Source organism: Austrofundulus limnaeus, unplaced genomic scaffold, assembly GCF_001266775.1.
Source record: "Austrofundulus limnaeus strain Quisiro unplaced genomic scaffold, Austrofundulus_limnaeus-1.0 Scaffold1844, whole genome shotgun sequence".
Lineage (NCBI taxonomy): Eukaryota > Metazoa > Chordata > Actinopteri > Cyprinodontiformes > Rivulidae > Austrofundulus > Austrofundulus limnaeus.
Window position 1 is genome coordinate 9,911 of NW_013954246.1, and position 20,848 is coordinate 30,758.

General features: G+C 40.1%; 1 protein-coding gene across 3 annotated transcripts in view; it reads left to right on the forward strand.

The window, feature by feature from the left end:
- LOC106536497 (CUGBP Elav-like family member 2) overlaps nt 1–19,726 on the forward strand; it is a 20,902-nt gene extending 1,176 nt beyond the window's left edge. The window contains exons 2-14 of one of the 3 annotated variants that reach the window (XM_014033793.1): nt 452–642; nt 4,491–4,573; nt 6,175–6,223; nt 6,604–6,738; nt 8,583–8,662; nt 9,772–9,930; nt 10,651–10,714; nt 11,759–11,896; nt 12,344–12,472; nt 12,624–12,800; nt 12,931–13,074; nt 15,034–15,214; nt 16,177–19,726. In XM_014033793.1, the coding sequence (XP_013889247.1) occupies nt 452–642; nt 4,491–4,573; nt 6,175–6,223; nt 6,604–6,738; nt 8,583–8,662; nt 9,772–9,930; nt 10,651–10,714; nt 11,759–11,896; nt 12,344–12,472; nt 12,624–12,800; nt 12,931–13,074; nt 15,034–15,161 (1,477 nt within the window). In that variant the 3' untranslated portion in view covers nt 15,162–15,214; nt 16,177–19,726. Of the gene's footprint in view, nt 1–451; nt 643–4,490; nt 4,574–6,174; nt 6,224–6,603; nt 6,739–8,582; nt 8,663–9,771; nt 9,931–10,650; nt 10,715–11,758; nt 11,897–12,343; nt 12,473–12,623; nt 12,801–12,927; nt 13,075–15,033 lie in introns of all 3 variants that reach the window. The other 2 variants (XM_014033791.1, XM_014033792.1) reach the window with 2 other exon arrangements.
- The last annotated feature ends 1,122 nt before the right edge of the window (nt 19,727–20,848 follow it).

Consider the following 20,848-nt stretch of genomic DNA (forward strand, 5'->3'; position numbering starts at 1 on the left):
TGGCAGGAAAGTTGACATTTTAAACCTTAATAAAAATAATCGGTACAGGGCTTTAGAATATCGATACAGTATTGGGAAATGAAATGTTGCGATATTTCAGTGCATCGATATTTTCTTACACCCCTATTAAGCTGTTGAAACAGCATCATTTACTAAGTCATTCTAAGCCATCAAATTAATACATTTCATCATTTTTTTACCGTATCAATAATAATAATAATAATAATAATAATAATAAAAGTCACAGAGCAGTACTGGTGATGGCAACATTTCAGGGGAAAAGTAATGTTTTTGGTATTTGAGTCATCTACGCTTCTTGTTGCTTTGTATAAAAAATCACTGGTTTATTTTAGGTAAACCTGACAGGAAAATTACTGATGACACAAACATCTGAAATTTTGCTAAAACCCAAAAAAGGTAATCAACATTGTTTTATTTTTCTCCCTTGTAGCAACGGCAGCAAGATGAACGGGTCACTGGAGCACATGGACCAGCCAGACCCAGATACAATCAAAATGTTTGTGGGACAGATTCCACGTTCTTGGACAGATACGGAACTGAAAGAGCTTTTTGAGCCCTTCGGACCAGTGTACCAGATCAACATTCTTCGAGATCGCACCCAGAACCCTCCTCAGAGCAAAGGTATGATCAAGTGGAAATATTTGGTTTTTGGTTTGTTGACTGAATAACATAAAACAAAATATAGCTCTATCACCATGGCCACTGTGAACGCTTGACAGACATGAATTTTTAATGAACATTTAAGTAGCTCTGATTAAACTGAGCTGGTGCCGTTCACATTCCATTTATGAACTGCCTGTACTTTTTTTAGATTAAAGTAGTCAGGGATTACTAAAGATTTTTTATTTTTGGGGTTGGGGTAGATCTTCATTGTTTCAATTTATGGTTGCAGGTGTGGTACATTTATGTATTTTGTTTCAGTGATAAACACATTTCCAATCACATTAGCTTTAGGGATGCACCAATATGAAAATTTCGGTCAATATTGATATCCGATATAATTATTGCTGTTATGGCCGATAACCGATATTTACCGATATTACACACAAAAATTATAATTATACATATATGCACAAACACACTTGAGTCTGTATTTGATAAACGTAAATAAACGACCAGACCTCTGACATGGCTCTACTTTGTTATTCCTGGCTGCGTAGCATTAATATCACTATTATGATCAAACAGAAGCCACTCAACCAACCAGCTCCCGTCCCAAAACAGAAACCTAGGGATGGACGATAAATTGATTTAATCAATTAATTCGAATTTGCCATTTATAAAGATTTAATTTGGGAAAATCTGGATTTTTTTTTCCCCACCAGTGCACTCTGGGCTTCTGTAGTTCAGAGGTCACCCCACCTGTCCCTCAAGATGATTGATACACAACATGACAGTATGGCAGCTAGCAAAGAGGATCTACTTCCTAAAAAAGGCACAGTTTCTTCAGTTTTCTGGAACTGGTTAGTTTTGCAACCTCGGACTTGGAGCAACAATCACCTCACTGCAAAATGTGTTTGAAGGCTCTTGCTACAAAAAGCAGGAGTAAAACAAATTTGTTTCAACACCTGAAACAGAAGAACTCCGTTAAGTGGAAAACAAAATTGATTAAAATCGAAAATTGAATTCGGGATGAAAAAAAAAAAATACTTTTTTGGCCATATCGCCAAGCCATACAGAAACAAAGCTAAAAAGTGGGAAGTCAGTATCGGACATTAATATCGGCCCAGTTTTACATATCCGACAGATACCGATATTCTAAAAAATGACCAATATTGGCCTGTATCGATATTAGTGCTGATATATTGTTCATCCCTAATTAGCTGTTTTATCATGATTTCAATATTAAGTTAGCATCTATGCTAATTTTGAGATACTTAAACATTACCCCTCCATAAATATTTTATTTTGCCACATTTGAAATGGTTTATCTTTTGGGCCATTAGCATTAATACCATGATGATACCATAATAATATTTAGGTCAATGTCTTGTTGTTGTTGACAGTAATTGCTTTATTGGTGGGTTGTCTTCCAAAGGTAAAAATGACAACTTTTAGTTTATTTAAAATTGCGCCAAGTCACAACATACATCATCTCAGGGCACTGTACACGGAATTTGGATACAATATTAGTAATGGACAACAAATAGTGGGAAGCTAACACCACATTTTTCTGAACTTTTGTTATTTTCTGCTGACAACTGCAAAAAATGTAAAGTTGCACACTCCTATTGTAAACAAACCAAATAAGTTAAAACCAAAAATGGTGAGTAGCTTTAATGGTGCAGTAAAGTCAGTGGGGGTGTAATGGTGGGGAATTTCATCGCTCATTGTGGAGTGATTTATTAAACATAAAAGCACTAAAGTGTTCTTCGTGTACATGTGCTTTCAGCTCTTTTCCCTGCAGCAGTGTACGGCATATCATGCCTGTACATGCTAACTGTTAATGCTCAGAAAAGATGATTCAACCGACTCTTGTGTCAAGGTTTGTTAAAGAAAAGTATGATGAGTCTTTTAAAGCCATGTGTCACACTTTTGTTCCTGTCATGCTGTTTCAAAGCGGGGTTGAATGAAAGAAGCGTTACTCTACTGCAATACTCCATTAAGACATAAGTCAAAGCTCTTACCTTTTACTGATGATTCTCCAGTTGAATGATTCAGTTTAGGTTGCAATTACAGAAGACATCGAAGTAAAAACCGGGTGTCTGCAGAAATTTAAGTATTCACTCTCCCATAACCAACTACAAGTAAATAAAGTGCTGAAGTTTTTCTGATGGAACTGTTAGGAGTCAACTAAAATCTGTTTGCCTTTGTGGGTAATCAATATAGCAATCAGACAATAATCCATTATTTGGGATTAAAGTGGTGGGACTATGTTGATTTTAGGTCCTGTTAACACGTGGGACATCTCTGGGACTGTTTCTGTCTTAATTTCCGTTCAACACGTGAATGCTCGCAGACATGAGCCTTCATTTGGACCATGAATGAGGTTTGGTTGCTCCTACATGCTGAAAAGTGTTAGCAAATCCTGCTTTCCACCATTGCTACTGTTCATCTGCTCACGCACATGTGGAAAACTATTGAATGCAGTCATCGTCAGTGCACATGTGTGTTTTCACACCAATTCATTCTCAAAAACTACTAGTCATTCTGTCGGGACAAGCCCTTTTATTAAAATCAAGATTTTTTTTTACTCATGCTCAAACTCATCTGTTTAAACTGCACAAAAACCCACATTAAAGCTCCAATTGTACATACCTGCTCTCGACACTGTGCATTTCATTAAATAAAAGTTCAAAGCCTCTTATTTTTTGAAGACAGCTCCTCCCTGTTTCTTCAGAGTGTCAGCTGTGGTGTCCTATTGACATGTTAATGCAATGTTAATATATTCTGATAGATAATCTGGCCTGATCACTGCCATCTTTAGCTCACTGAAGCCTGTGCGAGTTGAATTTGCTTAGCGACACCATTACCACATGCTTTTACTGAGATGGAGGGATTTTTACTGAAAACACAGAGGCCTGCTGATATCTGGCTTATGTTGTGTGAAAAAGGGTTCACCCTTAATTTAATCTCATTCTGCATCAGTGTTTTCTTTCCTGTACTTCTACTGAGCAACATGAGACTTGTGCTCCATTTAGGTCACCTAATAAAATCATTGGACTGCCCTGATCTGGTGTTTTTATCTAGCTTGGTGTCCAGGCAGAGCAAAAGCGAGAACACTCAGCTGGTTGTGAAAGAGAAGAGTGCAGCTTGATGCATATTAGAGTTCAACAGCCCTCCCCATGGCCTGGGAGCTCCAGTAGCAGAATAATACACACTATGTAGGTCAGAGACGCTGCAGTGCTCCACTTCCCCAACCCAGTGAAACTGACGGGCTGGAACGCCACTGGCAGTCTGCTGGGATGGAAGGATGAGAAGCTTCTTTTTTTTTTATTCTTCCCCCACCTTGCTTTTTTATTTTTTATCCCTTCCCCCACTATCTTTCTTTTTTGCATTTGTTCCTTCCTTTTGTCTCTTTGTTTTGTTTATACGCCTACAGTATGAATGTTAGATGTTAAATTTCTGGTGTGGAAACACTTGGACAAGCTTGTCATTTTTTCTCTGCCCTGGCGTGCCCGGGCTGTGTTGACCCATCGACTGTCTGTCAATGTCCTCTGACAGCTTTCTAACCTCGTGGTCGTCTCTGTGGCCGTGTCACAGCCTCATCTCAACTCATCACTGTTGAGTTCTTGATGCAGCCGTCCACACGGTCGGTGTGCACCATCTATCATGGCACTGTTGGTTCCAGGAATAACCCGCCACCTTCCAAACACGACACCCTCGCATCTTCTCTGTTCTGTAGCAATCAGGGTGTTAAATTTACTGTCTGTATGTGCTGTGTTTTTAATGTTGTTTTTGTCTCCTTCTCCCCTACCATTGTTTGTCCCCTCCCCCTCCTCCCTTTTTTATATTCTTTCACTTTCTAGGATGCTGTTTTGTAACTTTTTATACAAGAAAAGCTGCACTGGAGGCCCAGAATGCACTGCACAACATAAAGACCTTAACTGGGGTGAGTAAGCACAGCATGGGCTGCTTTTAGCTGCTCGAGCCCCCCTACGTCTCCGGTGCAGGCTGTGAGCCGTGTTCCGGCCAGTAATGAGCTCTCGGTTCACTGAACGCCTGTCTGGCCCGAGAAATATTTCAACCCCCTGCTATCACCAACCGAAGGCTGCCCTGAACTTTATAACACTTGAAAACGGATCGTCCCAAACTCGAGAGCAAATGTGACGCAAAGCGTGCTTTCACTGTGGTGTTGGGTCAGTCCTTGAGGCACGACACTCGGTCACTATGAGTTTGAACGAGTTAATTATGCTTGTACTTAATAAAATGCTTTTTTGTTTCCACTACTCAAAATAAGATCCTTAAGAGGGCGAGTCTCAAAAGAGAGCAGTCACTCCTGAGTGCGGCCTCATAACTCATCACCTGATTTATCCAAAGAGATTGAAGACCACTCGACTGGAATAAGTGCAGCGGCTTGTTAAACCACTACGAACCTGTCACGCCTGGGAATCGTTCTAAATTGCTCTTTCCAATCAATTTAATCCATACCAAACAGCTTCAGCTGTCAATTAAAACTGTAGCCCAGTCTGTTGTAAAAAAGAGCTGCTGTCAGGGAGGTTATAGGGACATATTGAAGTGGGTTGATGGATGAGTTCAGCAGGCTGAGCAATACAGTCTTAACTCTGTTCACTGGAAGACTATCAATCAGCCAGACATTTCAAATAAAGTGTGGATCGACAGCTCAGCTCTCAAATCTCAATCCTGGATCCTGTTTATTCTGGCATTCACGCAGGTGACTGAGTTTACTTTTGTGTCACAGTAGAAAAACTGGTTTCACTTTCTCTCTCTCTTTTTTTTGTCCCTTCTGTGCCTCTGCTTGGTCATTGACGCTAGCCAGTCTCCATACCGTGCAGGCCATCTGTCCACTTCCCCTTTTAGAGAGCGTCACAAACAAACCCACCACTTTTCAGCTACCATCTCACGACTTGAGTTTTCTGCTCTTTTTTTTTTTTTTCCATTGCACACCGTTTGTAAATGTTCTATAGCTACATCTGTTTAAAGCTGTACGTCTCCTAGGACTCCAGTGTTTATTAAAGGGCAGAAAACAACAGATCCTACAAAAGTAACTCTGCCTTCATTTTCTCACACCCTGAGCTTGAAACTGAGCATGGTGTTCAGGCTAAGATTAGATTTTTCACAGCTAAGATTTGTGAATTCTTTGTTTCATTTGTATGTGGCGTGTTGGTGTAAAGACAGCAGCTATTAAAAAACAAAAACTTTCCGTACATTTGGAAACAATATTGAGCTTTTGTGTTTGTCAACCATTTGCTGAAATTCTTATAAAACTGAAGGATGTTGACAGGAAAAAAAAATCAATAAGTTCATTCAGAAACCTACAGTATAGCTTGAAGTGAAATTGGATCCTGGAGAATTTGATACCAGTAGACGCTTCCCCCTGAGTCTAGCAGTGAGAGGGATCATGGTAGAGAGTGAACAGGAGGTTGTGTCGATGATTTTGAGAATGTGTGAAAATAAGATACCAAGGCCAACACCTGCATAGTTTTTACTGATGATTAATGTTAATTTGCTGCCTTTGTTTTTCTTCCTCAGATGCATCATCCTATCCAGATGAAACCTGCTGACAGCGAGAAAACAAGTGGTGAGTCCTTTTTTTGTAAGCATAATGATACTAAAAGCATTTAGAAACAAATACCAGATTTAAAATATTAAAACTTAAGATGATAGGTTTGACTTTGCGAAACTAGAACTGCCCTAATTTAGAAAAGTGTAAAGGGATTTTTAGGGGCTTTCAAAAGGGTACTGAGGTTGTATTTTGAGCACACGTCTGCTGGAGTGTGTTGAGGAAAAAGGACTACAGAGTAACAACAAAGCTGCGAAGTGCCAGGATTTGCACAAGAAGCTGGGACTTTGAGTGAGAGGCAGACAATACTGCAGCATTACACGGAGAGAAAGTGCCAAGATCTACTGTTGGATATCTGTGCTGCTAACTGTGTTTTTTTTTATCCCATCCGTCTGTAGCAGTGGAAGACAGAAAACTCTTCGTGGGAATGGTTTCAAAAAAATACGGCGAGAACGAGGTCAGAATGATGTTCTCGTCTTTTGGACAGATCGAAGAGTGCCGAATCCTCCGAGGCCCAGATGGTCAGAGCAGAGGTAGGTGTAGTTTTAATACATCAGCGCTGCCCTCTTGGCCTCACAACAGCCACAGAGATCCAGATTTTATACAGACACACACTTCAGTTTAAACCTAGCATTTTCCAAATGAAGTGTTGTTTCACTCCCAGGAGCATTCTTTCCAGCCCCACAGCCTGTCCTGCCTTCACTGACTACTTAGCTCACACACGTCACAGCGAACAGCCGCTGCATTCGCTGTCCAGCACAATGGCCCCTGTTGCCCTGGAAACTGCTAGCTGCTGGTGTTCATAGGCTCAGCTGGCGGGCGGCTCAGCTCAGCTGCTCCTTTACCTCCTCCTTAATCACACACCGCAAAGACTGAAATTACCTCGTCGCTGCATCTCCTGCGTAGCTCTCTGCTGCATGAAGCAGTGGGCTGTATTGTGTGTGTATGATAAACCCCCACCAAGCACACTGAGCTGTGGATTTCAGCTTTTTTAAGTTGTTTGAAGGAATTGTCTTTAAAGGGATCCCTGGTTAGTTGCAACATTGGACTTTATTTGATAAACATATTTTAACTGTAAACTAAAGACTGTAAAAATACTGTAGGATGTTCAGTTTTTTAAATTTAAAAATATATATATTTTAAGACGGACGGAGCCATTTTATTTGCACGCAAAGCATTCTGGGTAAATGATGACGTGGATAGGTCCTCAGTGTGAGCGAGCTATATCCACCCTGAAGGTTAATCTTGGACAATATGTGACGATTGACTCTTAAATGAAACCAGAGAGCGTTGACAGAGAGGAGAAGGTAGAAATGACTCAGCCTGTAACTGAAAATATGGATGGAGGACAACAGAGCTGCTTCATGAAGAAGAACCTCAGCCTGTTAGCATTAGCTTTAGTGCCAACTCTATATTGCCTTATATGTATTAGCTCGGCGCTAGCACTACAAACAATCTAAACTGAGGTCCTCCATCCATATTTTCAGTTGCAATCTGAGTCATTTCTGCATTCCCCTCTCTGTCATGTGGATGGAGGACCTCAGTGATGAGAGGAGAATGTGTAGCGCTGAGCTAATACATATATATATGGTGATAGCATTGGGGCTAAAGCTAACAGGCTAAGCTGAGGTTCTTCTTCCATGAAGCAGCTCTGTTCTCCATCCATATTTTCAGTTACAGGCTGAGTCATTTCTACCTTCTCCTCTCTGTCAACGCTCTCTGGTTTCATTTAAAAGAGTCGATCATCAGATATTGTCYAAGATTAACCTTCAGGGTGGATATAGCTCGCTAGCAGCCGAGGACCTAAACACGTCATCATTTACCCAGAATGCTTTGCGTRTAAATAAAATGGCCCTGTCCGTGTGATATATTTTTAAACTTTTAGTTTAAAAATGATAAAAACTGAACGTCCTACAGTATTTTCAGTCTTAACAGTTAAAATAAATGTTAAATAAATAAAGTCTAATGTTACAACTAATCAGGGATCCCTTCAAATCCGATTGAGCTTATTTTTTTCATGTTTTCAGGCTTCATTTATTTCTGCAAATCAGTCTGTTTGCATATTTGTCAGTATAGTCATGTTGACCGTCTCACCATGACACCACATAGTCGAGCCCTTTCTCTAGACGGTGGTTTAATCTGTTGATCATTGTGCTCATGTGTTACTGTTCTCCTTGTTTTGTTCTTTCTCCATGTGCTAACCAGTGAGGGTGGTTCTGTGTGCTTGGGAGTTGCCATTCTCTGTACTGTAATGTCTTTTTTTGGGGGGTTCATAACGAGTTGTCCAAACCTATTTTTTTGTCTTGTTTTTGTTTCTTCTTGTCCCTCCCTCCCTCCTCCCCCTCTTTCCTATTGTTTCCCTCCTCCCCCCCTACAGGCTGTGCGTTTGTCACATTTGCTACCAGGGCAATGGCACAGAATGCAATCAAAACCATGCATCACTCTCAAACTATGGAGGTACTGTACCCCTTAGCACCTATTTCTCATTTACCCCTTTCCTCCCCCCTCATACATTTTACTGCCCCCACGTGTTTGAAAGACGAAAGGTTCCCCCAAACAGATGGCACTCGTTCATCAGAGCATGACTCATTCCTGAAACGCTCTTGCTAACTACAAAATTAAATCATTGTCTGTGAAATAATTGAAAGTTAAAGCGGCGCTGCTGTAATCTCTTATTTTAAGATGAACTAAATGCGTCTCGTTTTTTGAGTAATATTTTTAGCCTCTACAAATTTGTCTGCCATTGTCGGTCTATATTTTGGACCTCAGGGGAGGAAGAATAGAAAGAAAAAAACCCATCAAATTTGGGTTAACAAGAAATTAATGTAGACTACAGTGGATCTCTTCAGAAACTGGGACTGTGCTCTCGTGTAGCCAGTCAAGTCTCTGTGGAAGTAGAGCAGCAATAATTTGACAGCTAGGTCAGAGGCTCCCCAGTGAGGTGTTGGACCAAGTCAAATTAGGAGTTCAACCAAACATAACGCTTCTTCTACCAGATTAAATTTGGGCCCCATCGAGGGCACCACCTATTCTCCCCCTCCCGCCCCCCTGCATCATATCCTCCCTTATTTCTAAGCAGCCGTGGGAGGTGCTGCTGGTGCAGAAGCCATATTCCCTGTCCAGCCTGGTCCCCGTCTGGCTCTCAACTCAAAATGTTTGCACCGCATGCTTTGTCCATGCGTCTGTCTCAACGATTTGTGACTGTGTTTGCGAGATCTTGTGTTTTGTAATGCATTTTTCTTAATGTCTACTGACAAATCCATGTTTGAATGTCTGTATTTCTTTCAAACGTGTTCATTTGTTGCCTTTTTTTTAATCTGTGGACTGAACTTCAGCCCCGCAGTGTTTAAAAACGATTCCCCCGTCTGCACCAATGTCCTGTACCTATTTTGGAATGTAGCCTGGCTCAGCTATGCATGGCAGATGTCCTGTGTGTCTTAGCTTTGATATGTCTGCATACCAAAGCTAATTCCTCGCCACAGTGTGACTGCATTGTTGATGCAAACAGTTAATTCCTCTGTGTGCGTTGGAACCGGCCTGACGTCTCTCACCTCTTATTGCTTCAGGGCTGCTCCTCGCCTCTGGTGGCGAAGTTTGCCGACACGCAGCGGGATAAGGAGCAGCGCCGCCTGCAGCAGCAGTTCGTGCAGCAAATCCAGCAGATTAACAATGCCCCCTGGGGGAACCTGGCAGGGCTTGGGACCCTGACACCACAGTACCTAGCTGTAAGTGATGCTCAAACGCCCCACCTAAATCAGCTGCATCATTACTCCTGTATTAATTTTATGTATACATTAAAACAAGGTTAACCAGAATGCTGGTTATATTATATATATTTATATTTAATTCAGGAAAACACGTCACAGTTCTGGTTTCTGTGGTTTTGTAGAAAAACTTCACAGCTACAGAAATGGATGAAAGTTTGGGTGACGGTGACGTGTTTTAACATTTTGTTTTAGGTGTTTTGATTTCAATCGGCTCGGTAAATGACGACGCCTCAGAGTGTGAAATGTAAAATATCGTGCAGTATTCATACCAGAACTATAAACTGATTCACTTGGCTCGGAGTGGGAACATCTTCCCACTCGGTTTGTGTTCTGGCTGAAGAATGGTGACACGTGACTCGTGTAGTTCTGAGCCAAAGACCACGTGACTTAAACATGAACAGACGAGCTGTTTATTTTTCCTGCCAAGAAAATCAGGACAAAAAAACTGTCAAGCTGCTATTTCATCATTTAAGAACGATGTGTTTTGATCAGACAGGAGAGGGGGAGGAAAAAAAAACGCTCCGGTAACATTTCAAAGAAAATGCAGCTTTTTTTCTGTTAACATGCCTTGATCTGGTGTTGATGCTGATCCTAAAAATAAACTAATTGGTCATGTAAAACATTACACAATCAGTTTGCACATATTTTTTAGGTAATTTGTGTTTTTATGCTCCACAGTTGCTCCAGCAGGCCACGTCGACCACTAATCAAAGCAGTTTCAATGGCCTTCAGAGGCTAGGAGGTGAGTTCATCCCATTCAGATGTCAAAACGGCTGTGAAGGTACCAGTTCTCCTGGCACCAGCTCTGACACACTTCCTGCCTGCATGGTTTTAGGCTCTGCAAATGACATTAGATCAGTGGTACATTAATAATCTGTGAGCCTGTGAAGGCAGGATGAATACATGTAGTCAGTCAGGGTGACTCTGGCACAATAAGAAACACAATGTGACTGGTTTTTGTTTGAGGACATGATTTCATGTCTGATCTTACAGGTGATTCTGTGTTTTTATGATGGAAATATAAAAGGTACCAAGCTTTGTTTTCATTTGTCCATTTTCAAAGTACAGTAGAGAGCTTGGGTAAACATATAATCCAACATTTATCCACCTAAAGAGGCGTCACAAAATGACTTAATATTCCTAAGCCACATGTCAGATTTAGGCCCGTGTTTCTCCTGGCCCCAAAGGTAAAACTTTAAATCTGAATAGTTTTAAAGTTTTGTTTTTTGTCACATTCTTCTCATGGCAGCTGGCCAACTTTACAGCCAAGAAAATTAAGTTTTAACTTGTTTCCAGTAATCTTTGATTTTAACTATATTTTTGCTGCATTCTTTTTTATTTTAAGGTCAAATAATATGATTTTTAGTGAGTTTTATTCTTTTACCTGATTTACTGAATTGTGATCAAATGTATGTCTAAATGAAATATAATAAATTAATAAATGAAAAACATGTTTGAGATGAGGCATAAGAAATTAATTCTAATTATGTTTCTTTCTAAGTCTAATCTTTTTATCTGTTATGTATGTTTTAAATTCTACATAACAGTTTGGAAAATATATTTTGTGTTTCTATAAAAATACTTAGTTATAAAACATTTTTTTCAATAAATATTGACAAATTGGCAAAACTTGAGGTTTTGCCCCTTTGTAACTGAGTTTGACCCCCCCCCCCCCCCCCCCCCCCGACCTGACTCTAGAAACACCCCGACCTGAAATGTTACAGATGATATTTTTGTGACACTTGTCTGAAGGAACACAAACATGTTATTTTGTTTGTATTCTCAGGAGGTGTGAACCCTCTTCAGCTGCAGAACTTGGCCACATTGGCAGCAGCCGCAGCTGCAGCCCAGAGTTCTGGCAGCCCGAGTTCAACCAATCCTCTGTCTACGAACAGCGGCGCTCTGGGGGCTCTGGCCAGTCCAGGTGAATTGAACATGAACACCAACTGAAATGTAGACCTGTGCCTTACGCTTGGAGTCCACTAGCTACACTTGGTTTAATAAGAATTATTTTATTTTATAACTCATCTGTTTTGTTTTTCCTTCTTTTACTTTACTCCCACATTTAACTTATAACTCTGAAGGATAAAAATTATTTACCTTTTAAAAACTATATTTCCCTGGTCGCCCTTCCCCTCAAACATCCCTGATCAGCTGTTTGCCTGATGACCTTCATCCCTTTGCTAATGTACTTTATGAGCTTTAATCAGCCACATAAAATGTAACGAGGAGCCATTAATTTCTAATCTGTGCAGGTGTTTACTTTGGTAATGGCCGCCACTCATGAAGACGGTCATTTAATGCTCTCCTCACTGCCACGCTGTGCGCTCATATCAATCACAAAGTGTGTTTTTGTTGTTGTTTGTAACAGCGGGGTCAACAGCAGGGTCCAGTGCTGGTGCTGCCATGAACACCTTGGCTTCTCTGGGCACACTGCAGGGTCTGACTGGCACCTCTATGGGCCTCAACAACCTTAACGCGCTCACAAGCAGCGTTGGTGGTGAGAATCTCCTCGTTTTCAACAATATAGAGTTGATTTCTAACATTTAGACACAGCTGTTCCATGTCCTTGTTGCTACAGAACTACAGGAGACATTTCTGACAGTTAAATGTTTGTGTGAGCAGCTCATCAGTGCGTTTTCACCTTACAGGTATGGGGGCCATGAATGGTGGCCTAGGAGCCTCCTTGGCCAACGGGTCGGCTGCCAGCTCCATGGACGCTCTGACCCAGGCCTACTCAGGGATGCAGCAGTACACAGCTTCCGCCCTCCCCTCCCTCTACAGCCAGTCTCTGCTGCAGCAGAGCATGGCTGGCAGTCAGAAGGAAGGTGAGTATAGTTCCTGAACGCACTCTGACACGGTCGGCTCTTTACTCTCATGAACTCAGTGATTCTCTTCATGTATTCAAAGATTTGTTAGTAAAGTGAGTTCTTGTTTTTTTATTACCAATTGGAGTAGGGCCAGAGGGCGCCAACCTGTTCATCTACCACCTGCCACAGGAGTTTGGGGACCAAGATCTTCTGCAGATGTTCATGCCTTTTGGAAACGTGGTCTCTGCCAAAGTCTTTATTGACAAACAGACCAATCTGAGCAAATGCTTTGGTAAGTGTAGACTATGAAGTTTTTTATATATACCGGTGCTGGTCATAAAATTAGAATWTCATGAAAAAGTAGATTTATTTCAGTAATTCCAATTAAAAAGTGAAACTTGTATATTATATTCATACATTACATACAAACTCATATATTTCAAATGYTTATTTCRTTTAATTTTGATGATTACAAATGACRACAAATGAAAATCTCAAATTCAGCATATCAGAAAATTAGAATCTTGTGAAAAGGTTCAAAATGGATGGCACCTGGTACCACACTCTAGTCAGCTAATTAACTCAAACCACCTGCAAAGGCCTTTAAATGGTCTTTCAGTCTAGTTCTATAGGCTACACAATCATGGGGAAGACTGCTGACTTGACAGTTGTCCAAAAGAAGACCATCGACACCTTGCACAAGGAGGGCAAGACACAAAAGGTCATCGCTAAAGAGGCTGGCTGTTCACAGAGCTCTGTGTCCAAGCACATTAATAGAGAGGCGAAGGGAAGGAAAAGATGTGGTCGAAAAAAATGTACAAGCAAGAGAGATAACYGCACCCTGGAGAGGATTGTGAAACAAAACCCATTCAAAAATGTGGGGGAGATTCACAAAGAGTGGACTGCAGCTGGAGTGAGTGCTTCAAGAACCACCACACACAGACGTATGAAAGACATGGGTTTCTGCTGTCGCATTCCTTGTGTCAAGCCACTCTTGAACCACAGACAGCGTCAGAAGCGTCTTGCCTGGGCTACAGAGAAACAGGACTGGACTGCTGGTGAGTGGTCCAAAGTCATGTTCTCTGATGAAAGTAAATTTTGCATTTCCTTTGGAAATCAAGGTCCCAGAGTCTGGAGGAAAAGAAGAGAGGCACTTCATCCACGTTGCTTGAAGTCCAGTGTAGAGTTTCCACAGTCAGTGATGGTTTGGGGTGCCATGTCATCTGCTGGTGTTGGTCCATTGTGTTTTCTGAGGTCCAGGGTCAACGCAGCCACATACCAGGAAGTTTTAGAGCACTTCATGCTTCCTGCTGCTGACCAACTTTTTGGAGATGCAGATTTCATTTTCCAACAGGACTTGGCACCTGCACACAGTGCTCTGTTCACACGACTGATTTTCATCATCTGTTAAAAAAAATTGTAATAAAAAATTTATGTCTGCGGTGGATAACTCAGGATTACGTTTGACGTGGCTTTAAACAAATAACGTGAACCATAGTCATAGTTTTAGCCAATCAGAGCAGAGTAGGGTGGCTCTTTCTTTCTGAGCCCAGGTGAGAGCACCACAGCCCCTCCTGTCCTCACCGAGGGTCTGGACATGTTCACATCCCCTCCTCCCAAACTGAGCTGCCCAACCTCCCAGGACATGGACATTGGATGGTTTATTTCTTAGAATTTACCCATTTTAATTAGACTTCAGATATTCTGAAAACATCACTGTCCATTTTTATCACTTAAGTAGAACCTTTAAATATGCATGTTTTATTTACTGTGTTTGGGCGTATGGAAAGCAACCCTTCATTTTTATTTTAATCTAAAGGTTTTTTAAAATGCTTTTTATCATGTAAACTGCTGCCCCTGATTTCATACAGACTCGAGTATTCTTCAGCATTTGTGGTGCACCCTCTGGTGGGGAAACAGATTATTTTTGGGGACATATATTTTCACACAAGGCTTGTGGGCGTGTTTGTTTTAGGAGGGGGTTTTAGAGAAGCAGCACGTGCTTCTTTATGTCATTTATCTGTTACTGGTCCACTCCCACAGCAGGAGCTGGTTGTTAAATTGGCTAAATGGACAGCTTTGAGGAGCAGCTCTTCTGGTGCTGTTCCCATATCTTCTTTTACATCTCATGGTTAACAACACACACCACAGTTTTTACCCTCCTTGTTAAATGTTTTGCATCATACACATAAATACGGTAAATACCAGAATAACGTGGTGATTGTATAAAACACCTGCACTCTGTTCTCAGGGTTCGTCAGCTACGACAATCCCGTGTCTGCGCAGGCTGCCATTCAGGCCATGAACGGTTTCCAGATCGGAATGAAGAGGCTGAAGGTTCAGCTGAAGCGCTCCAAGAACGACAGCAAACCCTACTGATCCTAGGCTGGGGGTCTCCCCCCCTCCCCAGCTCTAATGCTAGCACTGCTAGGGTAAGTTCAGCCTCCAGCCAAGGTCACCACAGCAGAGACTCAGGGGGGGCAGGGGGAACAGGAGCCCACCACAGGAGGGAGACTCACCCTTTTCCTTATTAAAATAAAAAAGGTTAAAAAACAGGAAAAAAATGCAATGATCTTTCCACATTTTGTTGTATTTCATTCCTGCGGTTTTATCATGTACTTTGAGTCTGATTAAATATTTTATTGTATATGATTATTTATGACGATCACGAGTCAGTGTTTGCTGGAGGTACTTGGTGTCACTGTATGTTTAGTGGAGAGCATCGGGCGCGTTTCCTCCCCACTTCATTGCCTTCAGGTCAAAATGAGACAGGTTGAGGATCAGCTAGGTTTTTTTGTTAAAGGGCTGAAGCCAGACGAACCCTGAGCCCAGCGCTTCGACCTGAGTTTGACTTCTTAACGCGTGGTCTGTCTCATTTGTGTTATCGTTAATGTGAAGAGGAAAAAACTCTGCAGTCTAGACGTTTTTCAGTTTCTTCCCCTCATCTCCTCTTTGTCTGTGGTTTTTTCATTATGTAAGCCATGTTGAGCTAGGCTACCTCTCTCTCTTTTTTTTTTCTTCTATTAACTTCCTCCAGTCATTCCATCCATCCTCCCGGTCTCCCACAAAGAGACTGGCTCTAGACGGATCTCTTTGGGTGCCAAGTATACAGTATGTGCATGTCAGAGTCTGCCATATGTCCTAGTGGTGTCACTTCCTGAAATCTGTGTATTGTTTTTGTGTGTCGGGAGGGAGGGAGGGAGGGAGGGAGGGCGTTGTTTACCCTACTGTGTCCATACTGTTTGTGGTGACTGGCATTATTTGTTGGTTATTGTGCCTCATGGCTAAATGATTCTTGTGCTGTGCCCCTAACTTTCTCTTCTCTCCTCTGTGTTGTCTCTGTCTCTCCTCTCTCTTCGTGTTTTTTGTTCCCTTTTTATTTTTACTTTCTTAGAACAAATCTCCATGCCTGTTTGCTCATCATTAGCCTAGCATGTCTTCATGATGTTGAAAGCCAAGCCAAACCCCCCTCCCCTCTGGCCTCATCACCCCACCATTGTCTGTGATGTCTCTCTAAGCTCGCCTGACCAATACCTGGCCACCCACTGACCCTGACCTTAGCTCAACCTGATTTCTCTGCATGTATATTCATGTTTTTGTGTTTTATTTTGTTTGTTTCTTTGCTTTTTTTTTTCTCTGTATAGAAATGTGAAGGGCAGGAGAGAGGTCAAGCAATTTATTGTGAAATTATTATTTTTGTTGCGAATGTTTTAAGAGGGAAAAAAACCTGTGGGATTTCTAACTTTTAATTTAGCGACTTTTTTTTTACGTTGCTTACTTTTTTTTTACCTCTCTCAGTAAAGTTCACTTGAAGGTTAAATACAGGGATTGGCATCCAGCTGTGCTATCTGGTGCCATTAGCAATATTTTGGCTTCTTAAAAATAAAAGAAAAAGGAAAACTTATCCTACAGACCACTTTCCAACACTTTTTTGAAAGCTTGACCAGGAAAAATCCCTCTCGATCTGTATTGATCTCTACATTACGTGGGCAGTGTGACGATTTTACATCAAAGCTCCTTAAAAATTTTATTTCCAAAAATTCTTCTGTGTATTTACTTTTTTTTTCTTAAACTATCGATGGCACAATAAAAGGTACATTTGCTCTGAGAGAAATGACTACCTACACGAGTCGACTTTTTTAGAACTGATTCACAAATAGACAATCTGTGGTTTAAATGCACACTTAGATTACCTATATTTTATACCATTGAATCTATAGAGGTTTAACTAACAGAACCCAGGCGCAACTTTGGGTTTTTTGTAGATTTATGTTGTATTGTCATCTGTGTTGGAGGGGAGGGGGCGTTCAGTTGTATTACTACTTTTTTTTTTCCTTTTTAAAGATGACTAAAGATCAGTTTAATCAGCATGACTGTTTGGGGATATTTGTAAATTTAAAGAAGTCAAAGAAAAAAATTGAGTTTGAACAATTTTTTTTTAAAGGATGACATTTTGAGGCTAATTGTTAAGTGTTCAGCTTCCATGGTACGTCTTGTTAACTTTCTGTGAAATTTCCTCCTGACTAATGTTTGACTTTTGGTTCAGTTCTGATGCCTCCATGTTTGAAAGATTTACAAAATCTGTTCATACAGACGCTAGACAATGTTTTGTTAGAGTTTTGAAGTGCCCATGTGTCAAACTCAGTGTTTTTTTTTAATACACACCTTTGTTTTTGCTGTATCATTTAGTTTTTCTTCACACACACACTGCGACACACACACTTAGTGGTTTGAACAAGTGGGAGCCCCTGAAGAAGAGATCATTCGGACACAACACAACCTGTGGGTCTCCGCACATTTATTAATTTTTTTAATGCATGTTTAAGCTTTTTATCCTATTTCTTTATTTTGAAGTGAGGTCTCAGTTTTACATCGCACGGCACATTTAAAAACAAAAACAAAACAAAAAAAGACAAAAAAAAAAAAAGACTAAATCCACCACAATTGTGTTGGTGTACAAAAACATTCCATTACTCTGCACCAAGTTTACACTTTTTATCAGGGTGAAATCTTTCTCTGTTGTGCTACACGTTGTTTAAAAACAATGCCCTGGTTTAAAAAATAAAAGACAAAAAAAATAATTAAAATCACTCTCTCTCCCACCCCACCACCAAAAAATACAAGTAAAAGGGGTCCCAAAAACTGCTCACCTGGTGGCGCTAAAGAGTTGTCAACTCAGGGGTTTTTATGTGTTTGAAACTCAACAACGCAGGACACACAAAAAAATGCACAATTTTCACTATTTGACCTTTTTACGTTTAGATTCTTATTTTCCCCCTTCACCCTAAAACTCATTAATATTATAAAAAAAAACAATTTGAAACACTGCTCAAAGTGTTCTAGTTTTGTAAGGAAAATGTTAAGCACAATTTGTGGGAGTTGAAACACTTTGACAGAATGTGGTGTGTGTGATTTTGATCCCCAACCTTTTCAAGGTACCACCGATTCTTTTTAATTTTTTTTCTTCTTTGAATATACTATGGGCATGTGCTTTTTACAGTGTTTTTTCTATCCAAATGCAATACAATATTCAAAGTGCCATATATGCGTCTAGAAACTGCCTACACATTCTTATTAGGCCTTGGTTTAGAGATTGCTGCAGTTCGCCTTTTTTTTTTTCTCTCCTTTGGTTTGTTTATGCCAGAGTCATGAAAGCTCTTATCACCTGATGATGTCCCCCTTCTCCTCACCCCCCGTCCCCTCTTTACTCTGTGTGTTATTGGTAATTGTATTTTGTGATGTACTCATTTTGAACAGTTGGTTGGTTTTAAAGCATTGTAGATAAACAATAAACTTCCCTTCTACATTTGAAAGATTAAATGTCTCTGTTAGTGAACACGAGTGCTGCGATACCAACCGGGGTTTTTTTTTTTTTTTTGTGTCGGCGAGTTCAACTAATTTGAGAAAGAAAAAGAGCTGAAAATTGGGGTTTTGTGGATGAGCGTGTCGAACGGGACACGAGTGAAGCGACGCAGTTTTCGGGTTTTGCTGTGAAACGACAGAACCAAAAAAACAAACAACTTTGAAAAGTGAAATTCAAAAAGCACAGTGTGTAGTCACAGCCATCCCAACAGGAACTCACTTCAGGGGCTTCCATCACCAATCCTGATCAGCTCTAACAATCACTTTGTTTTATTTTCCTCTGGTTTTCCCCACATATTTTATTTTCTTGGTGTGGTGAGCTTTGCATTTCTATAAATATTGGTCTGACAAGTTTAAAAAGAAAAACAAACAAAAAAAAAAACCCCTTCTGATAATCAATACTTTACTAGGTGTTTTGTCTTGTCTTGAGGAAAGCCAAAGTGATGCATTTTGATGTTAGAAACAGTCCAGTTTTCTTCAGTTTTTTGGGGGTGGGATTCAAAAAAGACACAAACAGGCAAATTTCTACAGCTGGTTGTTCATATGGATTTTTGTACCAGTGACGCTTTTTATATTGGGGGAAAATTAAACAAAACTTATTGAAGAGAAAAAAATTGGCTGGCTGCTTTAAAGTAGCCTGTTCTTGATTTTTCTGGCTTTTGGTAAAGTCCAAATAATTATTTTCCCCTTATTTTTTTCTTTAGCCCCTAAAAGACGCCTGGTTTTGATTTATCTTGATCCTGGTCTTGGTTTAACTCGGATCTGTTTTAGTTTAGTTTTTGGGGAGGGTTGGGATCCTCTATAATCGTACGTTTCATGTTAGTATTTGTGCTTTCCACTTAAATTTAATGGTCAGGGTTTTTGACAACTTGTGTGGATAATTGTTTTTACTTCAAGTTAACTGAGTTTGAGCCATGATTTTAAATTGTGTAGTTTTCTTTTTGTTTTTGTTTTTTCCTATTTTAGAGGAGTGCATAGCTGAAGACTGTTTTTCTTTGAGTTTTTCTTGTTTTGGTCAGTGTTTCTGTGTGGTGTGTTTCTTTACCTCTGTCTTGAAATTAAACCATTTCCCTTAATATGAACTGTGTGTCTTTGTGTGTTTGTGTTTGTCCACTGTTGTAAAGACATTTGACAGACCCCCACCCACCCACTCCTGATGTCCCTCAGTGTGTCCTTGTCTCTTTGTTGTGCTTATCGTTGCTGTAGGACATGTCTAATGTTTTTTTTTCTTTTATAGCTGAACTAAATATTTAATGTCAAAAGGAAGATGAATTATTTTTTCATGAACTGACAAATTATTTTAAGCAACAAAAAGTCAAACTAGTCTAGTTAATCTTTAAAGTTAGTAGTTAGTTAGTTTCTAGTTAGTCTTTAAAATATATTTAAATATTTATTTTTTAGATTTTTATGCCAGAATGAAGTAAAAGTTTTAGGAAAGAAACATCATTTTTGCCTGAAGGCAGCTGATTATTGCCTGCCGCTGGTGTTGAATGCTGTTTTTGTCCATTTGTGTTAGCAAAATACTGTATTAAAATTTTTTTTTCATTCTAACAATTAAAACAATACAAATGATAATGTTGCGTCAAAAAACACAGCACAGCATGGTCAAATGAAAAGGAGCAGAAAGAAGAAAAAAATCTTGACAGATATTAACCCTCATAAGGTCTTACAGGTGAAAAGAATCAGCCATGCATTTATTCTTGTCCATGTTTTTCTTTACTTTTAGTGCTGTCAGTGTGTTTCTGACCGATCCTAATAATCCTTAAAAATATTTTAAACACTCAAACCTCACTGTAACTTCACATCGGTCGTGCGTTAAGGGAAAAAATCAGCCACATTGAAAACTATTATTAATACAACTTTTAATCCCATATTTGTCATTTTTTAAAGTAATGCATCCTTTCAGTATTTTTAGTTGTTTTTTGTTCTATCTTAAAGGACCTGAGGGTTAATAAAGCTCAATCAGTTCTACATCTACAGCTGATTTTAAGTTTTGAAGTCAACCTGATTTAAAATTCATCACAGCTAATTAAACTTAGACGCAAGACTGGTTACAGATCCAAACAGTTCTACATACACTCACCGGCCACTTTATTAGGTACACCATGCTAGTAACGGTTTTGTGGTCATAAAGGGATGGACATGGTCAGCAACAATACTCAGGTAGGCTGTGGCGTTGCAACGATGCTCAATTGGTACCAAGG